Source organism: Coregonus clupeaformis, chromosome 37 (assembly GCF_020615455.1).
Source record: "Coregonus clupeaformis isolate EN_2021a chromosome 37, ASM2061545v1, whole genome shotgun sequence".
Lineage (NCBI taxonomy): Eukaryota > Metazoa > Chordata > Actinopteri > Salmoniformes > Salmonidae > Coregonus > Coregonus clupeaformis.
In genome coordinates, this window is record NC_059228.1 from 10,677,976 (window position 1) to 10,699,678 (window position 21,703).

Here is a 21,703-nt window from a genome sequence, read left to right on the forward strand (position 1 = left end):
CTGAAGATATCCTCCATATGATGTATCTGTTTTCTCTAGTCCGTAGTCATTGCTTTTCACTGTCATGTCCTCTCCCTGTCTTGTTTTGTGCAGCTCTACTAGGTGAAAGGGGACATGTGTCTGAAGGTGGTAGAGAATGGTAAACATAAGGATGTGCATATCCACGAGGCACTGGTGAGAGAAACTACATTTATTCCAAGCTTATCTTGCCAAGCCGACTGTTTAACATAAGTATTAGTACCATAACAAACTATGCAGATTTCTTAGGTTTGTGTTTGTGTCACACACACCCCATGTCCACCTGTGTCCATCTCTGGTCCTCAGATGTTTCTGCTACCAGCTCAGATCCCCCTCTCCCCCCAGAGACTGGATAACACTGTGGGGCTGGTGGTGGAGAGAAGGAGGCTTCATTCAGAGACAGACTGTTTTAAGGTACCACCATCCACCATTTCTTCTTCTCCTTTACCTATATCTCACTCCTCTTACACACAACTCATCCATCTTCACATCTCACAGCCCCTTCTCATTGACACCCTTACAAGAGATAGCAAGGAGGGAGAGAGTGGAGAGAGAGAAAGAGAGAGTGTGTAGTAAATCATGGCTCTTCGTGGTTTCGGGTACTATATGGATGACACTACAGACATCCTTTTTGAGAGACGGTCTTACTGTGAAAACCTGAGGACCCAGCTGGTGCCAGTGATTCAAGAGTGAGACGTATATCATTGATTTTAGTCTGGCATTAAACAGAATACTTTCTTTAGTGAACATTAGTGCTCAGCAGTGAATACTCAGCTGATGCTGTGGTTCTCAGGTTTATTGCGTCGGAGAAGCACGAAACAGGCAAGCCAAACCCAGGCGACTCCCCCTCTCACAAAGTGACAATGGAAAAGGTGGGCTTCAATAGGTTTTGCACTCTACTGAATGAAAATGCATTATGTATCATATGTCCGGATCTGCCCACCTTTTATTTTTGTGTGGTTTTAAATCGGGTTTGTGGATATTTATCTGTGTGAGTGTATCCCACTACACAAGAGCCCTGTTGGCCTATGTGCTATCTTTTATGTGCTATCGTATCACACTGTGTGCTATTCCTGTCTCTGACTGTCTAGATGAGGTCTTCAGACAGCCTCCCTTCCACATAAACACCTTGCATGTGATGACCCCCTTCCACTTCAGAGACTGAGTGGAAAAACAGCGGCCCTCCCTGGCCAGCGGACACCCCATCGACATGTTCAGGGCCCAGTTTGAGACAGAGGTGACCCTGGAATATCCCAATGATGACTTAGCTATTTGTTGACCTTTTACGTTGATTGAAACCTTTCAAGCGATCAACGACCAGTCTAGACTGAGCTCCCCCTGATTCAAACTCATGACTTGCTAATATTGAAAGTTTAATATACAGTAAATTGCTCTGGATTATGTTGCTCATTAGTGTAGTAGGAGGGAAGTGAGCTATAGGTCTGTTTATCAGACTAGTGAGTGTATAGATGATGAGGATGATGATGGTGGTGGTGATAGTGATGATGATGATTGTGGTGATGGTGGTGATGATGATGTTACTCCTACTACTCTGTGACAGACCATGCTGTATGGACCCAGGCAATCAGAGGTTTGTAAACGAGAAACTGATGTCTGGATATGGCAGCAGGTACAGTATGTCTCCTATTACTAATCTATTAGAGAATTTGCATTTCTGTCACGTCATCATGCCTTCAGTATTTATTTACATTTGTGGTATTTCTCTCTTTTCCTTTCCCTCTCTCTGCTTCCTTCTGTCTATTTGCACTTTCTCTCTCAACCTCTCTTCCTCTCTCAGGAGGGATCCCCCCCCCATGTGACTCTGGATGGCCAAGAGTTCCCTCTGTCCACAGGAGACAGTCTACTCATTCCTGGACATAGCTAGTGAGTGGGATTATGAGTGTGGTAATAAGAAAAGGAAACAGAAGATAGAGGGGATATGTGCATGTTTGTGAATGGCCCCAATACAAAATGGCTTTAGAGAAAGAATGTTGAATTCAAGTAACACAAGAAGAAAGAGGTTAGACTGTCTGTCAGTAGATCAGGGTTCTTCAATTCCGGTCCTGGAGGGCCTAAACACCTATGTTTTTCATCCTCTCCTTCTAATCAGGGGCTAATTCAGACCTGGGACACCAGGTGAGTGCAAGTAACTACCAGGTAGAAATAAAAAACAGAAGTGTTTCGGCCCTCCAGGACCGGAATTGAAGAACCCTGCAGTAGATGCTATTATTTTGTGGTTTGGTAGAGGAATCGGTTTAACTTTGTGTTTGTCTAATTCCTATGCTGAAGGTACCAGTGCAGGGTAGCATTTCCCTGTTTGTCACTCAAAACCCAGAGTGTAAGCGTGCGAGGACAGTACAGGTGCATCAAAGCTGGGACCGAGAAACTGAAAAACAGCTTCTATCTCAAGGCCATCAGACTGTTAAACAGCCATCACTAGCACAGAGAGGATGCTGCCTACATACAGAATTGAAAATCACTGGCCACTTTAATAAAGGGAACACTAGTCACTTTAATAATGCCACTTTAATAATGTTTACATATCTTGCATTACCCATCTCATATGTATTAACTGTATTCTATTCTATCTTAATAATGTTTACATATCTTGCATTACCCGTCTCATATGTATATACTGTATTCTATACTATCTATTGCATCTCAGCCTATGCCACTTTGATAATGACATTGCTCATCCATATATTTATATATTCTTATTCCATTCCTTTACTTAAATTTGTGTGTATTAGGTTTTTGTTGTGGAACTGTTAGATATGACTTGCTAGATATTGCTGCACTGTCAGAACTAGAAGCACTTCGCAATAACATCTGCATGTTTCCAATACATTTAATTTGAAATGGTCTAGTTAGCACTTCCCAGCAGTCAGGGCGGTTTTGAGGAAGTTCACACATACTTCCTGTAATACATTTATATCATTTAGCAGACGCTCTTATCCAGAGCGACTTACAGTTAGTGAGAGCATACATTTTCATACTGGCCCCCCGTGGGAAACGAACCCACAACCCTGGCGTTGCAAGCGCCATGCTCTACCAACTGAGCTACAGGGGACTGTAATACTTCCCTTCATGTAAACTACACACTGGAGCATGACTTTTATCTTCCATTGATGCAACACTGCATTAGATTAATTTAACAACACCAAGTTAACCCCAGAGTTCAGAAGAACTCCTATTATTTATCTGTAGTCCAAACCTGATGTATGTAAGATAGCAGAATAAAATAGAAATCAGCAAGTCACTAAACGTTAGTCTAGATATTTGATGGACCTACAATTTTATTATATTTTTTATAATGAGGCCTTTGATCCTTAGGATGTTTGAACAGTACTTAGGTTGTTCAACTGAATGCTATGTGTAGGTTTGTGACATAACAGTGGCCCTACGGTAGGTTCTCTTCCCAGAATAGTGTACTGCCCACAGAGCAGATGAGTGATACATTAAGTCCCCTGTAGCTCAGTTGGTAGAGCATGGCGCTTGCAACGCCAGGGTTGTGGGTTCGTTTCCCACGGGGGGCCAGTATGAAAAAATTTATGCACTCACTAACTGTAAGTCGCTCTGGATAAGAGCGTCTGCTAAATGACGTAAATGTTCCAGCTTGCCTCATTTAACGCTTGATAGTGCAATTGTTATTTGCTGCCATGGCAATGGACTAACCGCACTCTTAAGTATCCTAGAGTACATTTCAAAGAAACCCCAATGTTGTGCAATTTTGGGACATGTGAAATTGTTTTCAAAATTGTTTCAACACCAAGACTGCTAAAACCCCCACAGATGTTGCCCTCAGTAAAAATGCTTGCCGGTATTACCATGTTGACAGTATATTAAGGGTATGTGAGGACACTGTCAATGTGACATGGTGTGTTTCTATTTATAAACTAGGTGGTTCTTGTCCTGAATGCTGATTAACTGACAGCCGTGGTATATCAGACCGTATACCACCGGTATGACAAAACATTTATTTTTACTGCTCTAATTACGTCGGTAACCAGTTTATAATAGCAATAAGGCACCTTGGGGGTTTGTGGTATATGGCCAATATACCACGGCTAAGGGCTGTGTCCAGGCAGTCCTTATTGCTTAAGTATGCTGTGTATATAATAGGATGTATGTGAGACTGTATGACTTGGTCATCCTCTACAGAGCGTCAGTTAGTCAGTCGTACTCTCAGAGTATTTCTGATGACATGTTGCTCTGCTATAAGTGAGGCCAAGGCCCAGGGCAGGGCGTACTCCAGAGTCACCAGCCCTGCCAGGTTATAGCTAAACCCAGAGTAGTCCCATGGACAGGCTCCTAGCAACCTCAGCACCACGCCCCAGCTAAACTCCCACATGTAGATGAACAGGGTGTAGACCAGCATCCGCAGCATCAGGGGGCAGTGCTGGGCCAACAGCCTGCCACGCAGGCCCTCTATGAGGAAGATGGCCAAGGCGTACATCGGGAGGGCCCAAAGGCTGGTGTGTCCTGCCAGCCTCCTGTCCTTGGTCTCCCACCAGTCCCATATAGCAGTGAAGCCCACCTCACACAGGCAGCCGTGCAGGGCGTAGACATAGAGGCGGGCCAGAGGGGACAGGGGACGATGGGTCACCCGCTCTGGTGAGGCCTCCTCGTCATCACCAGCCTCTGTCACAGAAAGAGAAGATCAACACTTGTCGCATGCCATAAAGTATTTCTCAACTGTCCAGACAGTACAGTCGATGATGAGTGATGAGTGCACAGCGTCACACATACAGTTACAGTATTATGCAACACAGAGCAGTTAATCAGTCTCACAAAATACTTGCTCCATACTGTATATCTGCATGCTCTGGCTTAATGTGCATAGTCATAGACCCATGCCAGTGCATATCAGGAGACAACTCTATTAATCTCTGTCACATTTATGTTTCTTTATCCTCTGTTGTCTTCATGATTTATTATCATGTCCAAATGGGATGGTTTGAGATGGTTCACTATGATTGTCTTCATTTTCAGTTGCAGCTCTGTGATACCTAAAGTATGATAACTATTTAGTTATGCAATACTACAAATTTCATTTTGAGAGCAGGTTCACAAGGCAAAAAAACTCAGTTGTCAGATCGAGAAGGACAATCATTTCCACTAGTTACAGCATCAACTTGTGTTTAACCCTTACACCCAGTGTGACCCTTACACCCAGTAAAGTTTGCTCTTTACTAAATGCTTGTAAGAATACACTCAATAAATATTCTACGAGTAAAATTATATACAGTGCCTTCGGAAAGTATTCAGACCCCTTGACTTTTTCTACATTTTGTTACGTTACAGCCGTATTCAAAAAAATAATAATACTCCTCAATCTACACACAATACCCCATAATGACAAAGTGAAAACAGGTTTTTAGAATTTTTGCAAATGTATTAAAAATAAAAAACAGAAATACCTTATTTACATAAGTATTCAGACCCTTTGCTATAAGACTCGAAATTGAGCTCAGGTGCATCCTGTTTCCATTGATCATCCTTGAAATGTTTCTATAACTTGATTGGAGTCCACCTGTGGTAAATTCAATTGATTGGACATGATTTGGAAAGGCACACACCTGTCCATATAAGGTCCCACAATTGACAGTGACTGTCAGAGCAAAAACCAAGCCATGAGGTCGAAGGAACTGTCCGTAGAGCTCTGGGGAAGAGTACCAAAAAATGTCTGTAGCATTGAAGGTCCCCAAGAACACAGTGCCTCCATCATTCTTAAATGGAAGAAGTTTGGAACCACCAAGACTCTTCCTAGAGCTGGCCGTCCGGCCAAACTGAGCAATTGGGGGAGAAGGGTCTTTGTCAGAAAAAAAAAAAATACAATTGAGTCAATTTTAGAATAAGGCTGTAACGTAACAAAATGTGTAAAGTCAAGTGGTCTGAATACTTTCCAAAGGCACCATAGTTATACATAATAGTTATATGCTTACTACTGTATTTGTAGCCCCATCCATGACCCTGCAAACCCAGCCATGTGGCGGGCTACTGAGATAAGGGAAGTTATTTTAAATATCTTTCTCACTTGGTAGACTTCCTCATTGTACCATCAGCTAAAGAGGAAGAAAACCACCTCTGAAGATGATGAGTGTGAATGTTGAATAGAATGTTTTTTCCCTGGTTTGCATTTGCCCATTTGCAGGTTTTCCTATATCATTTATTCCATCTTAGGCAAATTTCCTCATCTGCTTGCATGCGCCTCCCCTATATCAAGATGTTTTGGTACTTCCCTTATGCACTACGCTATTCCGGGCGCTAACTATACCACAGGTCAATATAGTCTACCTATCCTGCCCTCTATCCACCATTCATAGTGACAATAGTGGTAGGTGGATCGTTTGTCCAATAGGCTAACTAGCATCATACATTTACATTTTTTACATTTTTAGTCATTTAGCAGACGCTCTTATCCAGAGCGACTTACAGTTAGTGAGTGCATACATTATTATTATTTTATTTTTTTCATACCTTTCCGTGGGAATCGAACCCACAACCCTGGCGTTGCAAATGCCATGCTCTACCAACTGAGCTACATCCCTGCCGGCCATTCCCTCCCCTACCCTGGACGATGCTGGGCCAATTGTGCGCCGCCCCATGGGTCTCCCGGTCGCGTCCGGCTACGACAGAGCCTGGATTCGAACCAGGAGACCATATGGATTCGAACCATACCACATGTAACATCATTCAAAGCTGCACCAAGGCTGTAAACAGAAGTGAAGATATAATTTGAATAATGGCGCAAAAGCCCTGTGATTTGAATATTGCATTCCATTTAGATCAGTTGTGGGTCTACTCTTGACAGCTTATAAGGTCTAGAAAGGCAGAGTAGCAGGCCAGTCTGGCTGTATTTGTACTTCTGATACTGAATGCGCTGTCTGTTGCAGATCATCATTCTCCCAAGTCGTCCTATAATAATGTGGCCACGTGCTCCCAGCAGGCCCAGTTATTCAGGAAAACTTAACGCGCTCTGCCTCCTCTCCGATCCGAGCGGCTATTCCTCGCGCACCTACAAACTTACGCTTCAATATAGCCTATATTTGTCATTTAACTTTTTTAATGTATTACCTTTTATGTGTGGCATAAACACAAACAGTCACAATGTTTTAATCTGATTAGGCTAATTCAAAAGTCTCCTGTAGGCTACCTGCGCACGTTCGTCCAAAATATAATTCCAGCATCCAAACTGTGCAGCGGCCATTTGATTACAAAACACCAAAAAGTGTAATGACATTCAGAGATTGTCAAGCCAATCCTTCGATACTGGGTAGGCCTACAAGGTAGGGAGGGATGTAGGCCTATGTTCTGTTTGTCGAGATTGACAATAGTCTATTTGATTGTGGTGTTGAAAACGCAAACCATGATGTTGAAGTGCACAAAGTCGGTATGCTTGGTGCATTGGTTGTGTGGTGCATTGGCACAGAAACCTGTTGGTGGAAAATGAATTACATATATTTTATATAATTATAAATATTGCATAAACATTTTGAAAATCTGATTTCTACCTAGCTGATCATTGTCTGCAGCCGACTCTGATCGTAGTGTTGATGAAACAGGCAGGGAGAGTTAGCTTGTCTGTGGTGGTCTGCGAACCCTCAACCTTCTGGCCTGTAGCCCTGCATGGCATCGACTGTGCCACAAAAGCATGCTGAAGTGGCAAAGACGATATCCACGTTTATAAACACAGGGTCACTACAGTTATTGTTGTGGTCATAAACATTGTTTTGAGTTAATTCTGTGAGGATAAGGGGGAGGGTGTGCACATTTCTTTTTTACTGTAAAAGGGGAGTGTCGTGAAAATATTTTTGACGTTGGGGAGTGGGGTGCAAGTCAATAACCTTTGTCTTCTGTTGACTCACGGGGGAAACACAGACGATTTCAATACATGCTTTCCTATTAAAAGTCTCTATGATATTCCATGCTGTTTAAGAACTTTGCTTATACTATGTCAGCATTGTTATGGTCTATAGAGCATATTGTTCTTCATTTAACAATCAAACAATTGACTATCTGTAATTATTGTGGATCAGGCTGTTACTGTAACAGCCCCAGCTTAGGAAAATACTGAACTAGTTTTATTTCAGCATAGAAAAATATATGGCTGTAGGTCCACTGTAACACATTGATTAGCTGATAGTCATGGTTGTTATTTGAAATTAATTGTGATAACAATGCAATCCTATAAAACCAACTTACTCCCAAAATGACTCAATTACTCACCCAAAGTTTTACCGCCTAGTACCCTCCTTACATGTAGTGTTCCTGACTCCATCCCTGAGCCGTGTTTGTCTCTGTGGTGACTTTGCCTTTTATACTGCTTCCCGGTCTGCCTCTTTGTGTCTATGTGTGTGTGTGTGTTTAGACCCTAGGCTAAACATTAAGCCAGTCCATGTTATCAGAGGCACAGAGCGACATCTCTTCTACAGTCTAAGGTCAGGGTAGGGTGCGGAGGCGGTGGGGAGGAGAGCCAGCCAGGTTTACCACTCACCTGGGCCATCAGGGACAAACAGTGTGTGTGTGCGTGTGTGTGTGTGTATGTGTGTGTGTGTGTGTGTGTGCATGCCTGCGTGTCACTGTCACCAAAGTAAACTTTACTAAGGCTGTGGGGGTCCTTTCTCTACTGTCTCAGAGCAGGCAGCGTGAGTCTTTTCAGTTGAGCAGAGGGGAAGGGAGTGAGGGACATGACCTTATGGGAGACTGATAAGGATGGGCTAGCCCTGACATTATATCTAAGTCCTCTGGAGTTACAGAGAGGATCACCATTGTCTGCCTCCCAGGCGGGTATAATGTGTGGTGTGTACATGTACATGGGATGGGAGAGTTGTGGGTCTGTGTTAATGTAGGATGTTTTACATGCAAGTAGGGCCTACACTCTTAGAAAAATGTTTGCTTTTTTCTAGAAGCTAAAAGGGTTTGTCGGCTGTCCCCGTAGGAGAACCCTTTGAAGAACCCTTTTGGGTTCCATTTAGAACCCTCTCCACAGAGGAACCAAAAAGGGTTCCACCTGGAACCAAAAAGGGTTCTCCTATGGGGATGGCTGAAGAACCCTTTTGGAACCCTTTTTTCTAAGAGTGTAGTATACTGTACCCATTTACACAGTGACCAGGATATTGAAACAAATTGATAGAAAGCTGATCTGTCTAATATCTAACAATTTACATGTGTGAATTTGAAAAGCTAATGGAAGTACGCTTTTGAGACAGTTTGCATAATATATTTCAGTTCTGTGGCAGCACAGCTCCTTTTCACAAACGACATCTCTTCTCCTCAAAAGGCTCTCAAAACATTGAAATTCAACTACTTTTACAGTAATTTACAGACAGAGAGAGGGGAATGACTTAGTGGTAATTGACTCCCACACAGTGAGTGTGGCCACCCTCCTAGGCCTCCCACAGTGTTTGCTGCTGCTGCATGTGAGTGTGTGTGTGTGTGTGTGTGTGTGTGTGTGTGTGTGTGTGCGTGAGCTGGACTCTGGTCTCTGATTTTCCTACTTTATTACACCGCACACAAAACAAACAGAGGCTGTAAAAGTGGCACCACCATAGAGTTAACATCTGCCTATCAACACAGATACACTAATTTATTGCAGAGTATTTGTGCATGCAGGAAATGTTGTTTTGTACGTGTGAAAGTCTGTGGGTGCTGTCGTGTGTCCTTATTTATATGTGTGAAAGCATTCTATGTCGCAATATATGCTTCTTTCTATGCACTGTTAAATAGAGTTAGTGAGAATGGCAACATGAAAATGACTGATGACAGAGGACTGATATTGCCAGAGGACTTGAGACATCGCTGACAGATATTGCTGTCATCTGAACATTTCTAAATCATTTCCTATGGACTTTGATCAGAGTACTGAACTTTGTTCAGAGCAACACAATCTGTTGTCGCATACTAGGGGATTTTTACCTTGAGATGTATATTGTTATATTATGACATTAATACTAAAAACATAGCACATTATTGATACACTGTTTTTTCTTATATTTGTTTCTTTTTCTTCAAGAATCAATGGCTATATTTAATTAATTTACAAGTCTAAAAACGAATGTACCAATCCCGGAATGCCCCTTTAAGACACCCAAACCCATTCTTGAGAAATTGAAGTGTGACTGGTCTTGTATAATGTACGTATTTAGCCTGAGAGGACAATGGACAATGCCTTATTGGAAGTGATGGACAGGCGAGTGTGAATCTTCCTCACAAACAACACAGCAATGAGCAGTGAAACATGAGGAGATCATATCTATCAATACTGTGACATGTGAGATAATGAAGTGGTCCCCTGTCGCTGCTATGAGCTTAGTCACTATTCTCAGCCAGGTGCAATCCATGGACTGATTCATAGACTACAGTATAGCGGGATCCGAGGGGAATTAGGTTGAAAAGGAGCTTCTGGGTTGATACATTATATGTTGCTCATATGTCATGACTCATTGGTTATAGTGGAACTGTATGCCTCAGGAAAAAGTCTTCCCCCAGTTGTATGCCTGGTTTTTTTCTTATGAGGACAGCACATTTCATCTTCTCTTATCTTAACGTCTATATCTTGATTCACTGGTATTTTGACCAAAATCCCTTATTGCTGTGAACAAGCAGTTTCATGTTAAAAAAAACAGATAACGTGTGATGAGGTGTGAATGAAGGAGTCAGGCGCAGGAGGTAAAACACTGAAGTCCAGAGTTTATTCTGTTTACATAAATAAAACGCACCAAGCGTCAAAACGAAACTATCACAAGGGAAATATTCCACCTTGGCAATAACAAATGGAAGAGTAGCTCAACCGAGCTACTTGCTCTCACAAAGAAACAATCACTCACAAAGACAAGGGGAACAGAGGGAACACCTATACACATACTAATTAGGGGAATGAGCACCAGGTGTGTGTGATTGACAAGACAAGACATGACAAGTGGAGTGATGAGAATGGGATCGGCAGTAGCTAGTAAGCCGGTGACCACGAATGCCGAAACCTGCCTGAACAAGGAGGGGAGGCAGCCTTGGCGGAAGTCGTGACAGTACCCCCCCCACACCCCCTTGACGCGTGGCTCCAGCAGTGCGCCGACCCCGGCCTCGGGGACGGCCAGGAGGACACGGAGCAGGGCGAATCGGATGGCGACGGTGGAAATCCCTCAACAGGGAGGGATCGAGGATATCCCTCCTTGGGACCCAGCACCGTTCCTCCGGACTGTACCCCTCCCACTCCACGAGATACTGAAGGCCCCACACCCGACGCCTCAAATCCAGTATGGAACTTACCGAGTACGCCGGGGCCCCCTCGATGTCCAGAGGAGGTGGAGGAACCTCCCGCACCTCAGACTCCTAGAGCAGACCAGCTACCACCGGCCTGAGGAGAGACACATGAAACGAGGGGTTAATACGGTACTTGGGGGGAGTAACAACCTGTATGTAACCTTGTTTATCCTCCTCAGGACTTTAAACGGCCCCACAAACCGCGGGCTCAGCTTCCGGCAGGGCAGGCGGAGGGGTAGATTCCGGGTCGAGAGCCAGACCCGATCCCCCGGTACGAAAACCAGGGCCTCCCTGTGGAGGCGGTCAGCATTTGCATTCTGATGACGCATGGCACGCTGGATGCGAACGTGAGCAGCGTCCCAAGTCTCCTCCGCGCGCCGAAACCAGTCATCCACCGCAGGAGCCTCGGTCTGGCTCTGGTGCCACGGTGCCAGGACCGGTTGGTAACCCAAAACACATTGGAAGGGTGTTAGGTTAGTGGAGGAGTGGTGGAGAGTGTTCTGAGCATAACCTGCCCATGGCAGGAACACCGACCACTCCCCCGGCCGGTCCGCAGGAACCTACCCACATCTTGATTCACCCTTTCCACCTGCCCATTACTCTCGGGGTGAAATCCAGAGGTCAGGCTGACCGAGACCCCCAGACGTTCCATGAACGCCTTCCAGACTCTAGATGTGAACTGGGGACCTCGGTCGGACACTATATCCTCTGGTACCCCGTAGTGCCGGAAGACATGAGTAAATAGAGCCTCCGCAGTTTGTAGAGCCGTGGGGAGACCGGGCAGAGGAAGGAGGCAGCAGGACTTCAAAAAGCGATCCACAACGACCAGGATAGTGGTGTTACCTTGGGAGAGGGGAAGATCAGTAAGAAAATCAATACTAAGGTGAGACCATGGTCATTGTGGAACTGGTAAAGGTTGTAGCTTACCCGCTGGGAGGTGCCTAGGTGCCTTACTCTGAGCGCACACTGAGTAGGAGGAAACATACACCCTCACGTCCTTAGCCAAGGTAGGCCACCAGTACTTCAGGTAGCGCATTGTACGACCGATACCTGGATGACCAGAGGAGGGTGACGTGTGTGCCCAGTAGATCAGACGATCACGGATAAGCGCAGGCACATACTGCAGCCCAGCTGGACACTGCGGTGGAGATGGATCTGTGCATAATGCCTGCGCTTTATCCGCGTCCATCGCCCATACTACCGGCACCACAATGCATGAGGCTGGGAGTATGGGGGTATTGTCTCTGGGCCTCTCCTCTGTGTCATACAGCCGAGACAGTGCGTCTGCCTTCACATTCTTCATACCCGGAATGTATGAGAGTGTGAAATCAAACCGGGTGAAGAAGAGGGCCCACCTGGCCTGGCGAGGATTCAGCCTCCTCGCTGCCCGAATGTACTCCAGGTTACGGTGGTCCGTCCAGACGAGGAAAGGGTGTTTTGCCCCTTCGAGCTAATGCCTCCACATGGTAAAGGCTCGGACAACAGCCAGCAGTTCCCGATCACCAATGCCGTAGTTTTGCTCCGCCGAGCTGAGCTTCTTCGAAAAGAAGGCACAGGGGCGGAGCTTGGGTGGCGTGCCCGAGCGTTGGGATAAGCATCCACCTCCACTATGAACGGTAGTGATGGATCGGGGTGAGCCAGTACCGGGGCGGAGGTGAACAGACCCCGCAATCTACTGAAGGCCAAATCAGCCTCAGCAGACCAGCGAAGCCGGGACGGCCCACCCTTCAACAAGGAGGTAATGGGAGCTGCGACCTTGCCAAAGCCCCGAATAAACCTCCGATAGTAGTTGGCAAAGTCAAGGAAGCGCTGCACCTCCTTCACCGTGGTTGGAGTCTGCCAATTACGCACGGCTGAAATGCGATCTCCCTCCATCTCCACACCTGTGGTAGTAATGCGATATCCGAGGAAGGAGATTGACTGCTGGAATAACACACTTCTCTGCCTTGGCATAAAGATCATTTTCCAGCAGTCGGACCAGTACCTTGCGAACCAGGGACACATGCTCGGCGCGCTTAGAGGAATATACCAGGATGTCATCGATGTAGACCACCACACCGCGACCAAGCATGTCCTGAAACACCTCGTTCACAAAGGACTGGAAAATGGATGGAGCATTCATCAAACCGTAGGGCATCACCAGGTATTCATAATGCCCAGATGTTGTGCTGAATGCTGTTTTCCACTAATCCCCTTCCCGAATACGCACCAGATTGTAGGCACTCCTGAGGTCTAATTTGGTGAAAAAATGGGCCCCATGCATTGACTCAATCACTGAAGGAATGAGGGGAAGAGGATAACTAAATCGTACCGTCACCTTATTCAGTGGTCGATAATCAATGCACGAGCGTAAACCGCCATCTTTCTTCTTCACAAAGAAGAAACTTGAGGAAGCAGGTGAAGTGGAGGGACGTATATACCCCTGGTGCAGGGACTCGGTGATGTATGTTTCCATAGCCTCCGTCTCAGCCTGCGACAGGGGATATGCATGACTCCTGGGAGGTACAGAGTCTACCCGAAGGTTTATCGAGCAATCCCCATCCCGATGAGGTGGTAATTTAGTAGCTTGCGTCTTGGAAAATGCGAGCGCCAGATCATGGTATTTGGGGGGATGCGCACGGTGGGGTTACCGTCTGGACTTTCCACCATGGTCGCACCAACGGAAACACCTAGACACCTACCCGGACACTCACGCGACCACCCCGTAAGAACCCGGTCGCGGCCCTCTGCGGCCATGAAGCTCCTGAGTGGCGCAGTGGTCTAAGGCACTGCATCGCAGTGCTAACTGTGCCACTAGAGATCCTGGTTCGAATCCGGCCGCGACCGGGAGACTCATGGGCGGCGCACAATTGGCCTAGCGTCGTCCAGGGTAGGGGAGGGAATGGCCGGCAGGGATGTAGCTCAGTTGATGGAGAATGGCGTTTGCAACGCCAGGGTTGTGGGTTCGATTCCCACGGGGGGCCAGTATAAAAAAATATATATTCACTAACTGTAAGTCGCTCTGGATAAGAGCATCTGCTAAATGACTAAAATGTAAATGTAATGAAAAATTTGGGTTGTGAAGGGCTAACCACGGAATACCTAAGACTACAGGATAAGCAGGAGACTCAATAATCAAAAAAATGATCTGCTCAACATGCGTCTCCTGTGTAATCATGGTGACTGGTACAGTAACCTCCTTAACCAACCCGGACCCTAATGGTCGACTATCAAGTGCTCTGATGGGTAGGGGAATGGATAGGGGAACCAATTAAATGCCTTGACGGCATGCAAATGCCCATGAAGTTCCCAGCTGCGCCTAAATCGACTAGCGCTTACACTGGGAAACTACCAGGTGATCGGGAAAGGAGATAGATAAGGTACAGTGCGCCGCAAAGGGCTCTGAACAAGTTTGGGTGTTCGTTACCTGGGGTGATGCGTGAGTACACTGCCTACCTCCAGACCCAAAGGAACGTTGACTGCGATGTGAGGTGTATTGTCCCTTCGTGGCACTGTCGCTGTCCTCCTGCGCTCTCTCGACCAGCGGCTCCCCCCAGCTCCATCTGCTCGGGGTCAGAGTCGTCCGGAGTGGGAACGTGCAGATCCCTACCAGGACGTCCTCTGGCTGCTAGCAGATTGTCCAGCCGGATGGCCATATCCACCAGTTGGGAGAACGATAGCATGGCATAACGGCAGGCTAGCTCCCGTCGGATGTCCTCCCTTAGGTGGCACCAGAAATGGTCGATCAGGGCCCGCTCGTTCCATCCCACTGCCAGCGTCCGTAACTCCAGCGCGTAGTCCTGTGCGGTCCTCGTCCCCCAGATGGACCAGTCGTTCGCCCGCCTTCGGGTGATCGAAAACGGCCCGAAAGAGGCGAGCAAACTCCCCGTATTCCTCCATAGCGGCACCTCCCTCGTTCCACACCACGTTGGCCCACTCCAGGGCTCTCCAACAAAGGCAGGAAATGAGGATGGATACCTTCTCCCACTCCAGTGGCACCTGCCTGATGCTGGAGAAATACAACTCTAGTTGGAGCAGAAATCCCTTACATCGCGCTGCCGTCCCATCAAACGCCGGTGGCCGGGATATCTGGATCCCTCCATGGGCTGGGGTGTAGGTGGCTGGATCCGGTTGACCAGCTGGTCTCGATAGATCGGGTCCTCTCCTCTCCAGGCATTGTACTACCTGAAGAACCCGATCCATCGCTTCCCCCAAGCTGGCCAGCATCGAGGAATGCTCCTGGACCCTTGCCACAACTCCAGGCATGCGGTCATCTCCTGCTGACTCCATTCAGCAGGTGAGTGATTCTGTGATGAGGTGTGAATGAAGGAGTCAGGCGCAGGAGGTAAAACACAGAAGTCCAGAGTTTATTCCGTTTACATAAATAAAACGCACCAAGTGTCAAAACGAAACTATCACAAGGGAAATATTACACCTTGGCAATAACAAATGGAAGAGTAACCGAGCTACTTGCTCTCACAAAGAAACAATCACTCACAAAGACAAGGGGAACATCGGGAACACTTATACACATACTAATTAGGGGAATGAGCACCAGGGGTGTGTGATTGACAAGACAAGCCATGACAAGTGGAGTGATGAGAATGGGATCGGCAGTAGCTAGTAAGCCGGTGACGATGAACGCCGAAACCTGCCCGAACAAGGAGGGGAGGCAGCCTCGGCGGAAGTCGTGACATAATGACAATAATACCTCAGATAAAGCAAAGTCCCCCAGTCATGTGGAAGTACAGTGCCTTCAGAAAGTATTCATACCCCTTGACTTATTACACATTTTGTGTTACAGCCTGAATTCAAAATTGATTAAATCGATGTTTTCCTCACCCATCTACACAAAACACACCATAATGACAAAGTGAAAACATGTTTTTTAAAATGTTTGTAACGATCCCGGCAGTCTGAGTCGGGTCCTGTCTGTGGACTAGTTTTTTCTGCTCGTGATCTCCAGTTTCCCGAGGGTTCTGGAACGCTCCGGGGAGCTCTCTTGATTTCCGCACCTGCATCCCATCAGCAATCTGCACACCTGGTCCTGATCATCACCCTTCTTAGGCTCTGGCCTAACATCCATTCCCTGCCGGATCGTTAGCCATGAACATCACCCGTCCGGAACCTTCATCCAACCTCTGCCTGGTGGTCGGCGGCTGCCGACCCATGATGGGATCAACCACTGCACCCCCAACAACTAATCAACGCCGCCCGCTCTGTTCCCTGGATTATTCAGCATCACTCTTGAATTGTAAATAAACACTCACCTTCGTTTCAACTTACCTTGTCCTGGTCTGCTTCTGGGTTCTGGCTTTGCAACTCGTGACAATGTTTGCAAATGTATTGAAAAGGAAATACAGAAATATCATTTACATAAGTATTCACACCCCTACATTTTTTGAAAAAAGGGTTCCAAAAGGTTATTCAGCTGCACCCATAGGATAACCCTTTTTGGTTTCATGTAGAACCCTTTTTGGTTCCAGGTAGAACTCTTTTGGGTTCCATGTAGAACACTCTGTGTAAAGGGTTGTACATGAAACTCAAAACGGTTCTACCTGGAACCAAAAGGGTTCTACTTGGAACCAAAAACGGTTCTTCAAAGGGTTCTCCTATGGGGACATCCGAATAACCATTTTAGGTTCTAGATAGCACCTTTTTCTCTAAGAGTGTAAGTCAATACTTTGTAGAAGCACCTTCGGTGGCGATTACAGCTTTGAGTCATCTTGGGTATGTCTGTATCAGCTTTGCACATCTGGATTTGGGGTTTTCTCCCATTTATTCAGGCAGATTTTCTCAAGCTCTGTTAAGTTAGATGGGGAGCCGTGGTGAACAGCAAACTTCAAGTCTTTCCACAGATTTTCAATTGGATTCAAGTCTGGGCTTTGGCTGGGCCACTCAAGGACTTTCACATTCTTGTTCTAAAGCCATTCCAGCGTTGCTTTGGCTGTGTGCTTGGGGTCATTGTCCTGTTGGAACGTAAATCTTCACCCCAGTCTAAGGTCATTTGCACTCTGAAGCAAGTTCTCATCAATGATTTGCCTTTATTTGGCTCCATTCATTGTTCCCACTATCCTTACCAGTATTCCAGTCCCTGCCGCTGAAAAGCATCCCCATTGCATGATGCTGCAACCACCATGCTTCATGGTAGGGATGGTATTAGACAGGTGATGAGCTGTGCCTAGTTTTCTTCAGACATAACGCTTTGCTTTCAGGCCAAAGAGTTCAATTTTTGTCTCATCAGACCACAAAATATTTTCCCTTGTGCTCTCAGTCTTTCACATGCCTTTTTGCAAACTCCAGGCATGCTGTCATGTGCCTTTTTCTCAGGAGTGGCTTCCGTCTGGCCACTCTCCCATGAAGCCCAGATTGGTGAAGTGCTGTAGAGACTGTTGTCCTTCTGGCAGGTTCTCCCATCTCAGCCAAGGAACTATGTAGTTCTGTCAGAGTGGTCATTGGGTTCTTGGTCACCTCCCTGACCAAGGTCCTTCTTGCCCGGTTGCTCAATTTGAAAGGATGGCCAGCTCTAAGCAGAGTCTGGGTAGTTCCATATTTTATCAATTTCCCAATGATGGAGACCTCTGTGCTCTTGGAAACTTTAAACAAACTAGAAATTGTTTTATACCCTTCCCCAGATATATGCCTCATCACAATTCTATCTCAGAGATCTACGGACAATTCCTTGGACTTCATGGTATAGTTTCTGCTCTGACATGTACTGTCAACTGTGGGACCTTATATAGCCAGGTATGTTTCTTTCTAAATCATGTCCAAACAATTGAATTGGCCACAGGTGGACTCATCTCAAGGATGATCAAAGGAAATTGGATGCACCTGAGCTCAATTTGGAGTGTCATAGCAAAAAGGTGTGAATACTTACACTACCGGTCAAAAGTTTTAGAACACCTACTCATTCCAGGGCTTTTCTTTATTTGTACTATTTTCTACACTGTAGAATAATAGTGAAGACATAAAAACTATGAAATAACACATATGGAATCATGTAGTAACCAAAATATGTTTTATAAATTTGCAAAGATGTCTATAAACCTGTTTTTGGTTTGTCATTATGAGGTATTGTGTGTAGATTGATGAGGGGAAAAAAACAATTTAATCAATTTTAGAATAAGGCTGTAACGTAACAAAATGTGGAAAAGGTCAAGGGGTCTGAATACTTTCCGAATGCACTGTAAGACTCTCAGGAATGCATATTTGTCTTCTATTCCCTCTACAATGCCCACAAGCCGCACAGGACTCATTAGAACAGTGGACAAGACCTTAAATCAGACTGGGAGAAAATGAACATCATCAATGACAAAATTATTGCCCGATGATCTTCTTAACTTCCCAATACCTTTCTGATGCATTTGAAGTGGACACAGCCATTTGCTGAGCTCTTACCCAAGCCCATTTTTTGTAACAAAGTGGTAGGCATATGAACAGACTATTGGTAGAAAACAGCTCTTTGTCTGTCTGTCTGTCTTGAATGTATTACCCTGGTAAATTTGACATTAATTTCTCACATTTGCATTGCTTGTGCAGATATCCCCGAGATGCTTTGAAAAGAGGAAGAAGCAGACTGTGTGAAACACAGCCATATCTGAAGTTTCCTGGAAGCAAAAACATAAATCTAATGATGGCTGAAGTAGCAACAGTAGCGTACATTAACTCTACTGGAAAACTGAACCAGTCCTTCCACTGCCTGTCCACTCAGGATCTGGTGGCCAACATACTGCCTCCTGTCCTGATTATAGAGCTCCTAGTGGGCCTGCCAGGCAACGGAGTGGCCCTGTGTATCTTCACCTGTCATCTGAAGAAATGGAGGGCCAACACCCTGTTCCTCTTTAACCTGGTCCTGGCTGACTTCCTGCTGCTCATCTGCCTGCCTTTCCGCATCGACAACCAGTTCCGTGGGGAACACTGGGTGTTTGGTCAAGCTTGGTGCCGGATCAACCTCTTCATGCTCGCTGTCAACCGCTCTGCCAGCATCGCCTTCATGACTACCGTGGCCTTCGACCGCTACTTCAAGGTGGTCCACCCGCACCACCGCATCAACCACATGACATCTACCCAGGCAGGATGGGTGGCGGGGGTCATCTGGGCGGTGGTGATCTCCCTGCGGCTTCCCCTGCTGGCCACCGACCTCCTCAAGCAGGAAGGCAGCATGTGCCTGTGTCGCAGCTTCAGCTCCAACACTGTGACTCCCCCGGCAATCCAGTTACACTACATGGTGTTCATCGGGGAATTCTTCCTGCCCCTGCTGCTCTTGCTCTTCTGCTCAGCCAAGATTGCCTACATCCTGCGCCAACGGCAGCTGGACAAGGAGCAGAAGGTGCGGCGGGCCATCCGGGTGGTGGGGCTGATCGTGGCTGTGTTTGTGCTGTGTTTCATCTCACAGGGATGGTTTGGCTCTATATCACGAAGTTCAGACCCAGGGACGGTGTGTCTTACAACATGGCTGGGCAGCTCTTCAGTCTGTCTATTGGCTTTACCTACCTTAACAGTGCCCTGGACCAGGTCATCTACTGTTTATCCAGCTCCATGTTCCGAAACTCCCTCAAGAGCTCCATCAATAAGCAGGGCCTGGTGGAGATGAGGCTGAGCCGACGGGGAGGCATGACCAGCGATGGGTGAAGAGAGTGGAACCCACCTTCTAGAAGGCTCTAATAAGGAGAACAGGAGCAGATTTCATGGCTGTGAATCGAATGGAGACTAGACATTGGAATTTTACAGCTGTAATTAACAAGCCATATGTTGTGTTAAGAAACATTCCGTAGCTACAGTATGTGGGATGCATACTTGAAATGACTGAATATCAATTAGTGTGAAACAAAGGTAGGAAAAATAATGCCTTCATTCTACTGAATGGTTATTTTTATAACCGAATGATGTTGTAGAGTGCCATTATGTTTTTGTCTTGATTTACTGATGTCTGTCAAATATACCATCATTTCTTACCAGAAACAGTGTTTAGGGATGGTTAGAAATGTACAGAACGGGGACCTGGAGGAAAATGTGGGAGAGACATGCTTTTTCAATTTCTGTCAGGGGGAGGATTTATTATTTTCTAAATCAAGTCCAGGGGAGGGTCATGTCATTTTTTATTGATGACATTTCAGTATTTATCAGTGTTTTTGAATTAGTTGCTTAAAATGCCTTCAGTAGAATTCACACCCCTTGACTTTTTACAAATGTTGTTGTGTTACAGTCTTATTTTTAAATGAATTAAATTGTGAATTTTTTTCTCACTGGCTTACAATTAATACCCCATAATGTCAAAGTGGAATTATGTTTTTCTAGATTTTTACAATCGAAATAAAAATGCAAAGCTGAAATGTCTTGAGTCAATAAGTATTAAACCCCTTTGTTATGGCAAGCCTAAATAAGTTCAGGAGTAAAATGTTGCTTAAAACCTCTTAAGGATCGGACCCTTTTTTTCTATTTTCGCCTAAAATGACATACCCAAATCTAACTGCCTGTAGTTCAGGACCTGAAGCAAGGATATGCATATTCTAGATATCATTTGAAAGGAAACACTTTGAAGTTTGTGGCAATGTGAAATTAATGTAGGAGAATATAACACATTAGATCTGGTAAAAGATAATACAAACAAAAAAACATGCGTTTTCTATTATCTTTGAAATGCAAGAGACCATGAAATAACACATATGGAATCATGTAGTAACCAAAATATGTTTTATATTTGAGATTCTTCAAATTCCACCCTTTTCTTTGATGACAGTGTTGCACAATACAGCATAATGGCAAAGCTGTCCATTTTGAGCATAGAAAATACATTGTTTTATTCCCAGCTGTGTGTCTCTGAATGCTGTGCAGTGCAGCTGTAAGCATGGAAAGTGAGGCTGGAAAATACACAGAAGTGAATGGGTGTGTAATCTGTGAATTAAAACTGTGAACATCATTTAATTTGAAAAATGGGAAGTCGCAATTTAGAGTGAAAACACTGTTTCTCTCATTTCAGCAACAAACATGCTTGAGAAGTTGAGAAACTGTAATCTTGCAAATGCATTACGCCACTTACTTCACAGAGCAGGTATTGGTTCTCAACTACTATTCAGCGTTTCCCAAACTATGTGGGGTCGCCAGATTTGAAAATGGGGTCATGAGAGAAACAAATAAATAAAACATAAACAATTGTCAGTAATCACAATGCAGTTGTAAGAAACAGAGTGGTTTCTGTTTTCTTCCTACAAATGTGACTATAATTTGAACCGTTTAAGCAACAAAATATTATTACCCCCATCACTGAAAGATACATTGTAGAATAATAGTGAAGACATCAAAACCATGAAATAACACATATGGAATCATATAGAAACCAAAAAATTGTTAAACAAATCAAAATATGTTTTATATTTGAGATTCTTCAAATTCCACCCTTTGCCTTGATGACAGTGTTGCACAATACAGCATAGTGGCAAAG

General features: G+C 45.3%; 1 protein-coding gene and 1 pseudogene across 1 annotated transcript; one reads left to right on the forward strand and one right to left on the reverse strand.

Moving 5' to 3' along the window:
- Positions 1 to 4,047: 4,047 nt before the first annotated feature.
- Positions 4,048 to 8,352, reverse strand: LOC121553320 (transmembrane protein 229B). Its single transcript, XM_041866347.2, has 2 exons — positions 8,248 to 8,352; positions 4,048 to 4,659 (listed from the first exon to the last, which is right to left on the reverse strand). Exons 1-2 carry the CDS (start codon positions 8,297 to 8,299, stop codon positions 4,184 to 4,186), a joined length of 528 nt encoding a protein of 175 aa, XP_041722281.1. The 5' UTR covers positions 8,300 to 8,352; the 3' UTR covers positions 4,048 to 4,183.
- Positions 8,353 to 18,733: 10,381 nt separating this feature from the next.
- LOC121553702 lies at positions 18,734 to 20,498 on the forward strand (annotated as a pseudogene).
- The last annotated feature ends 1,205 nt before the right edge of the window (positions 20,499 to 21,703 follow it).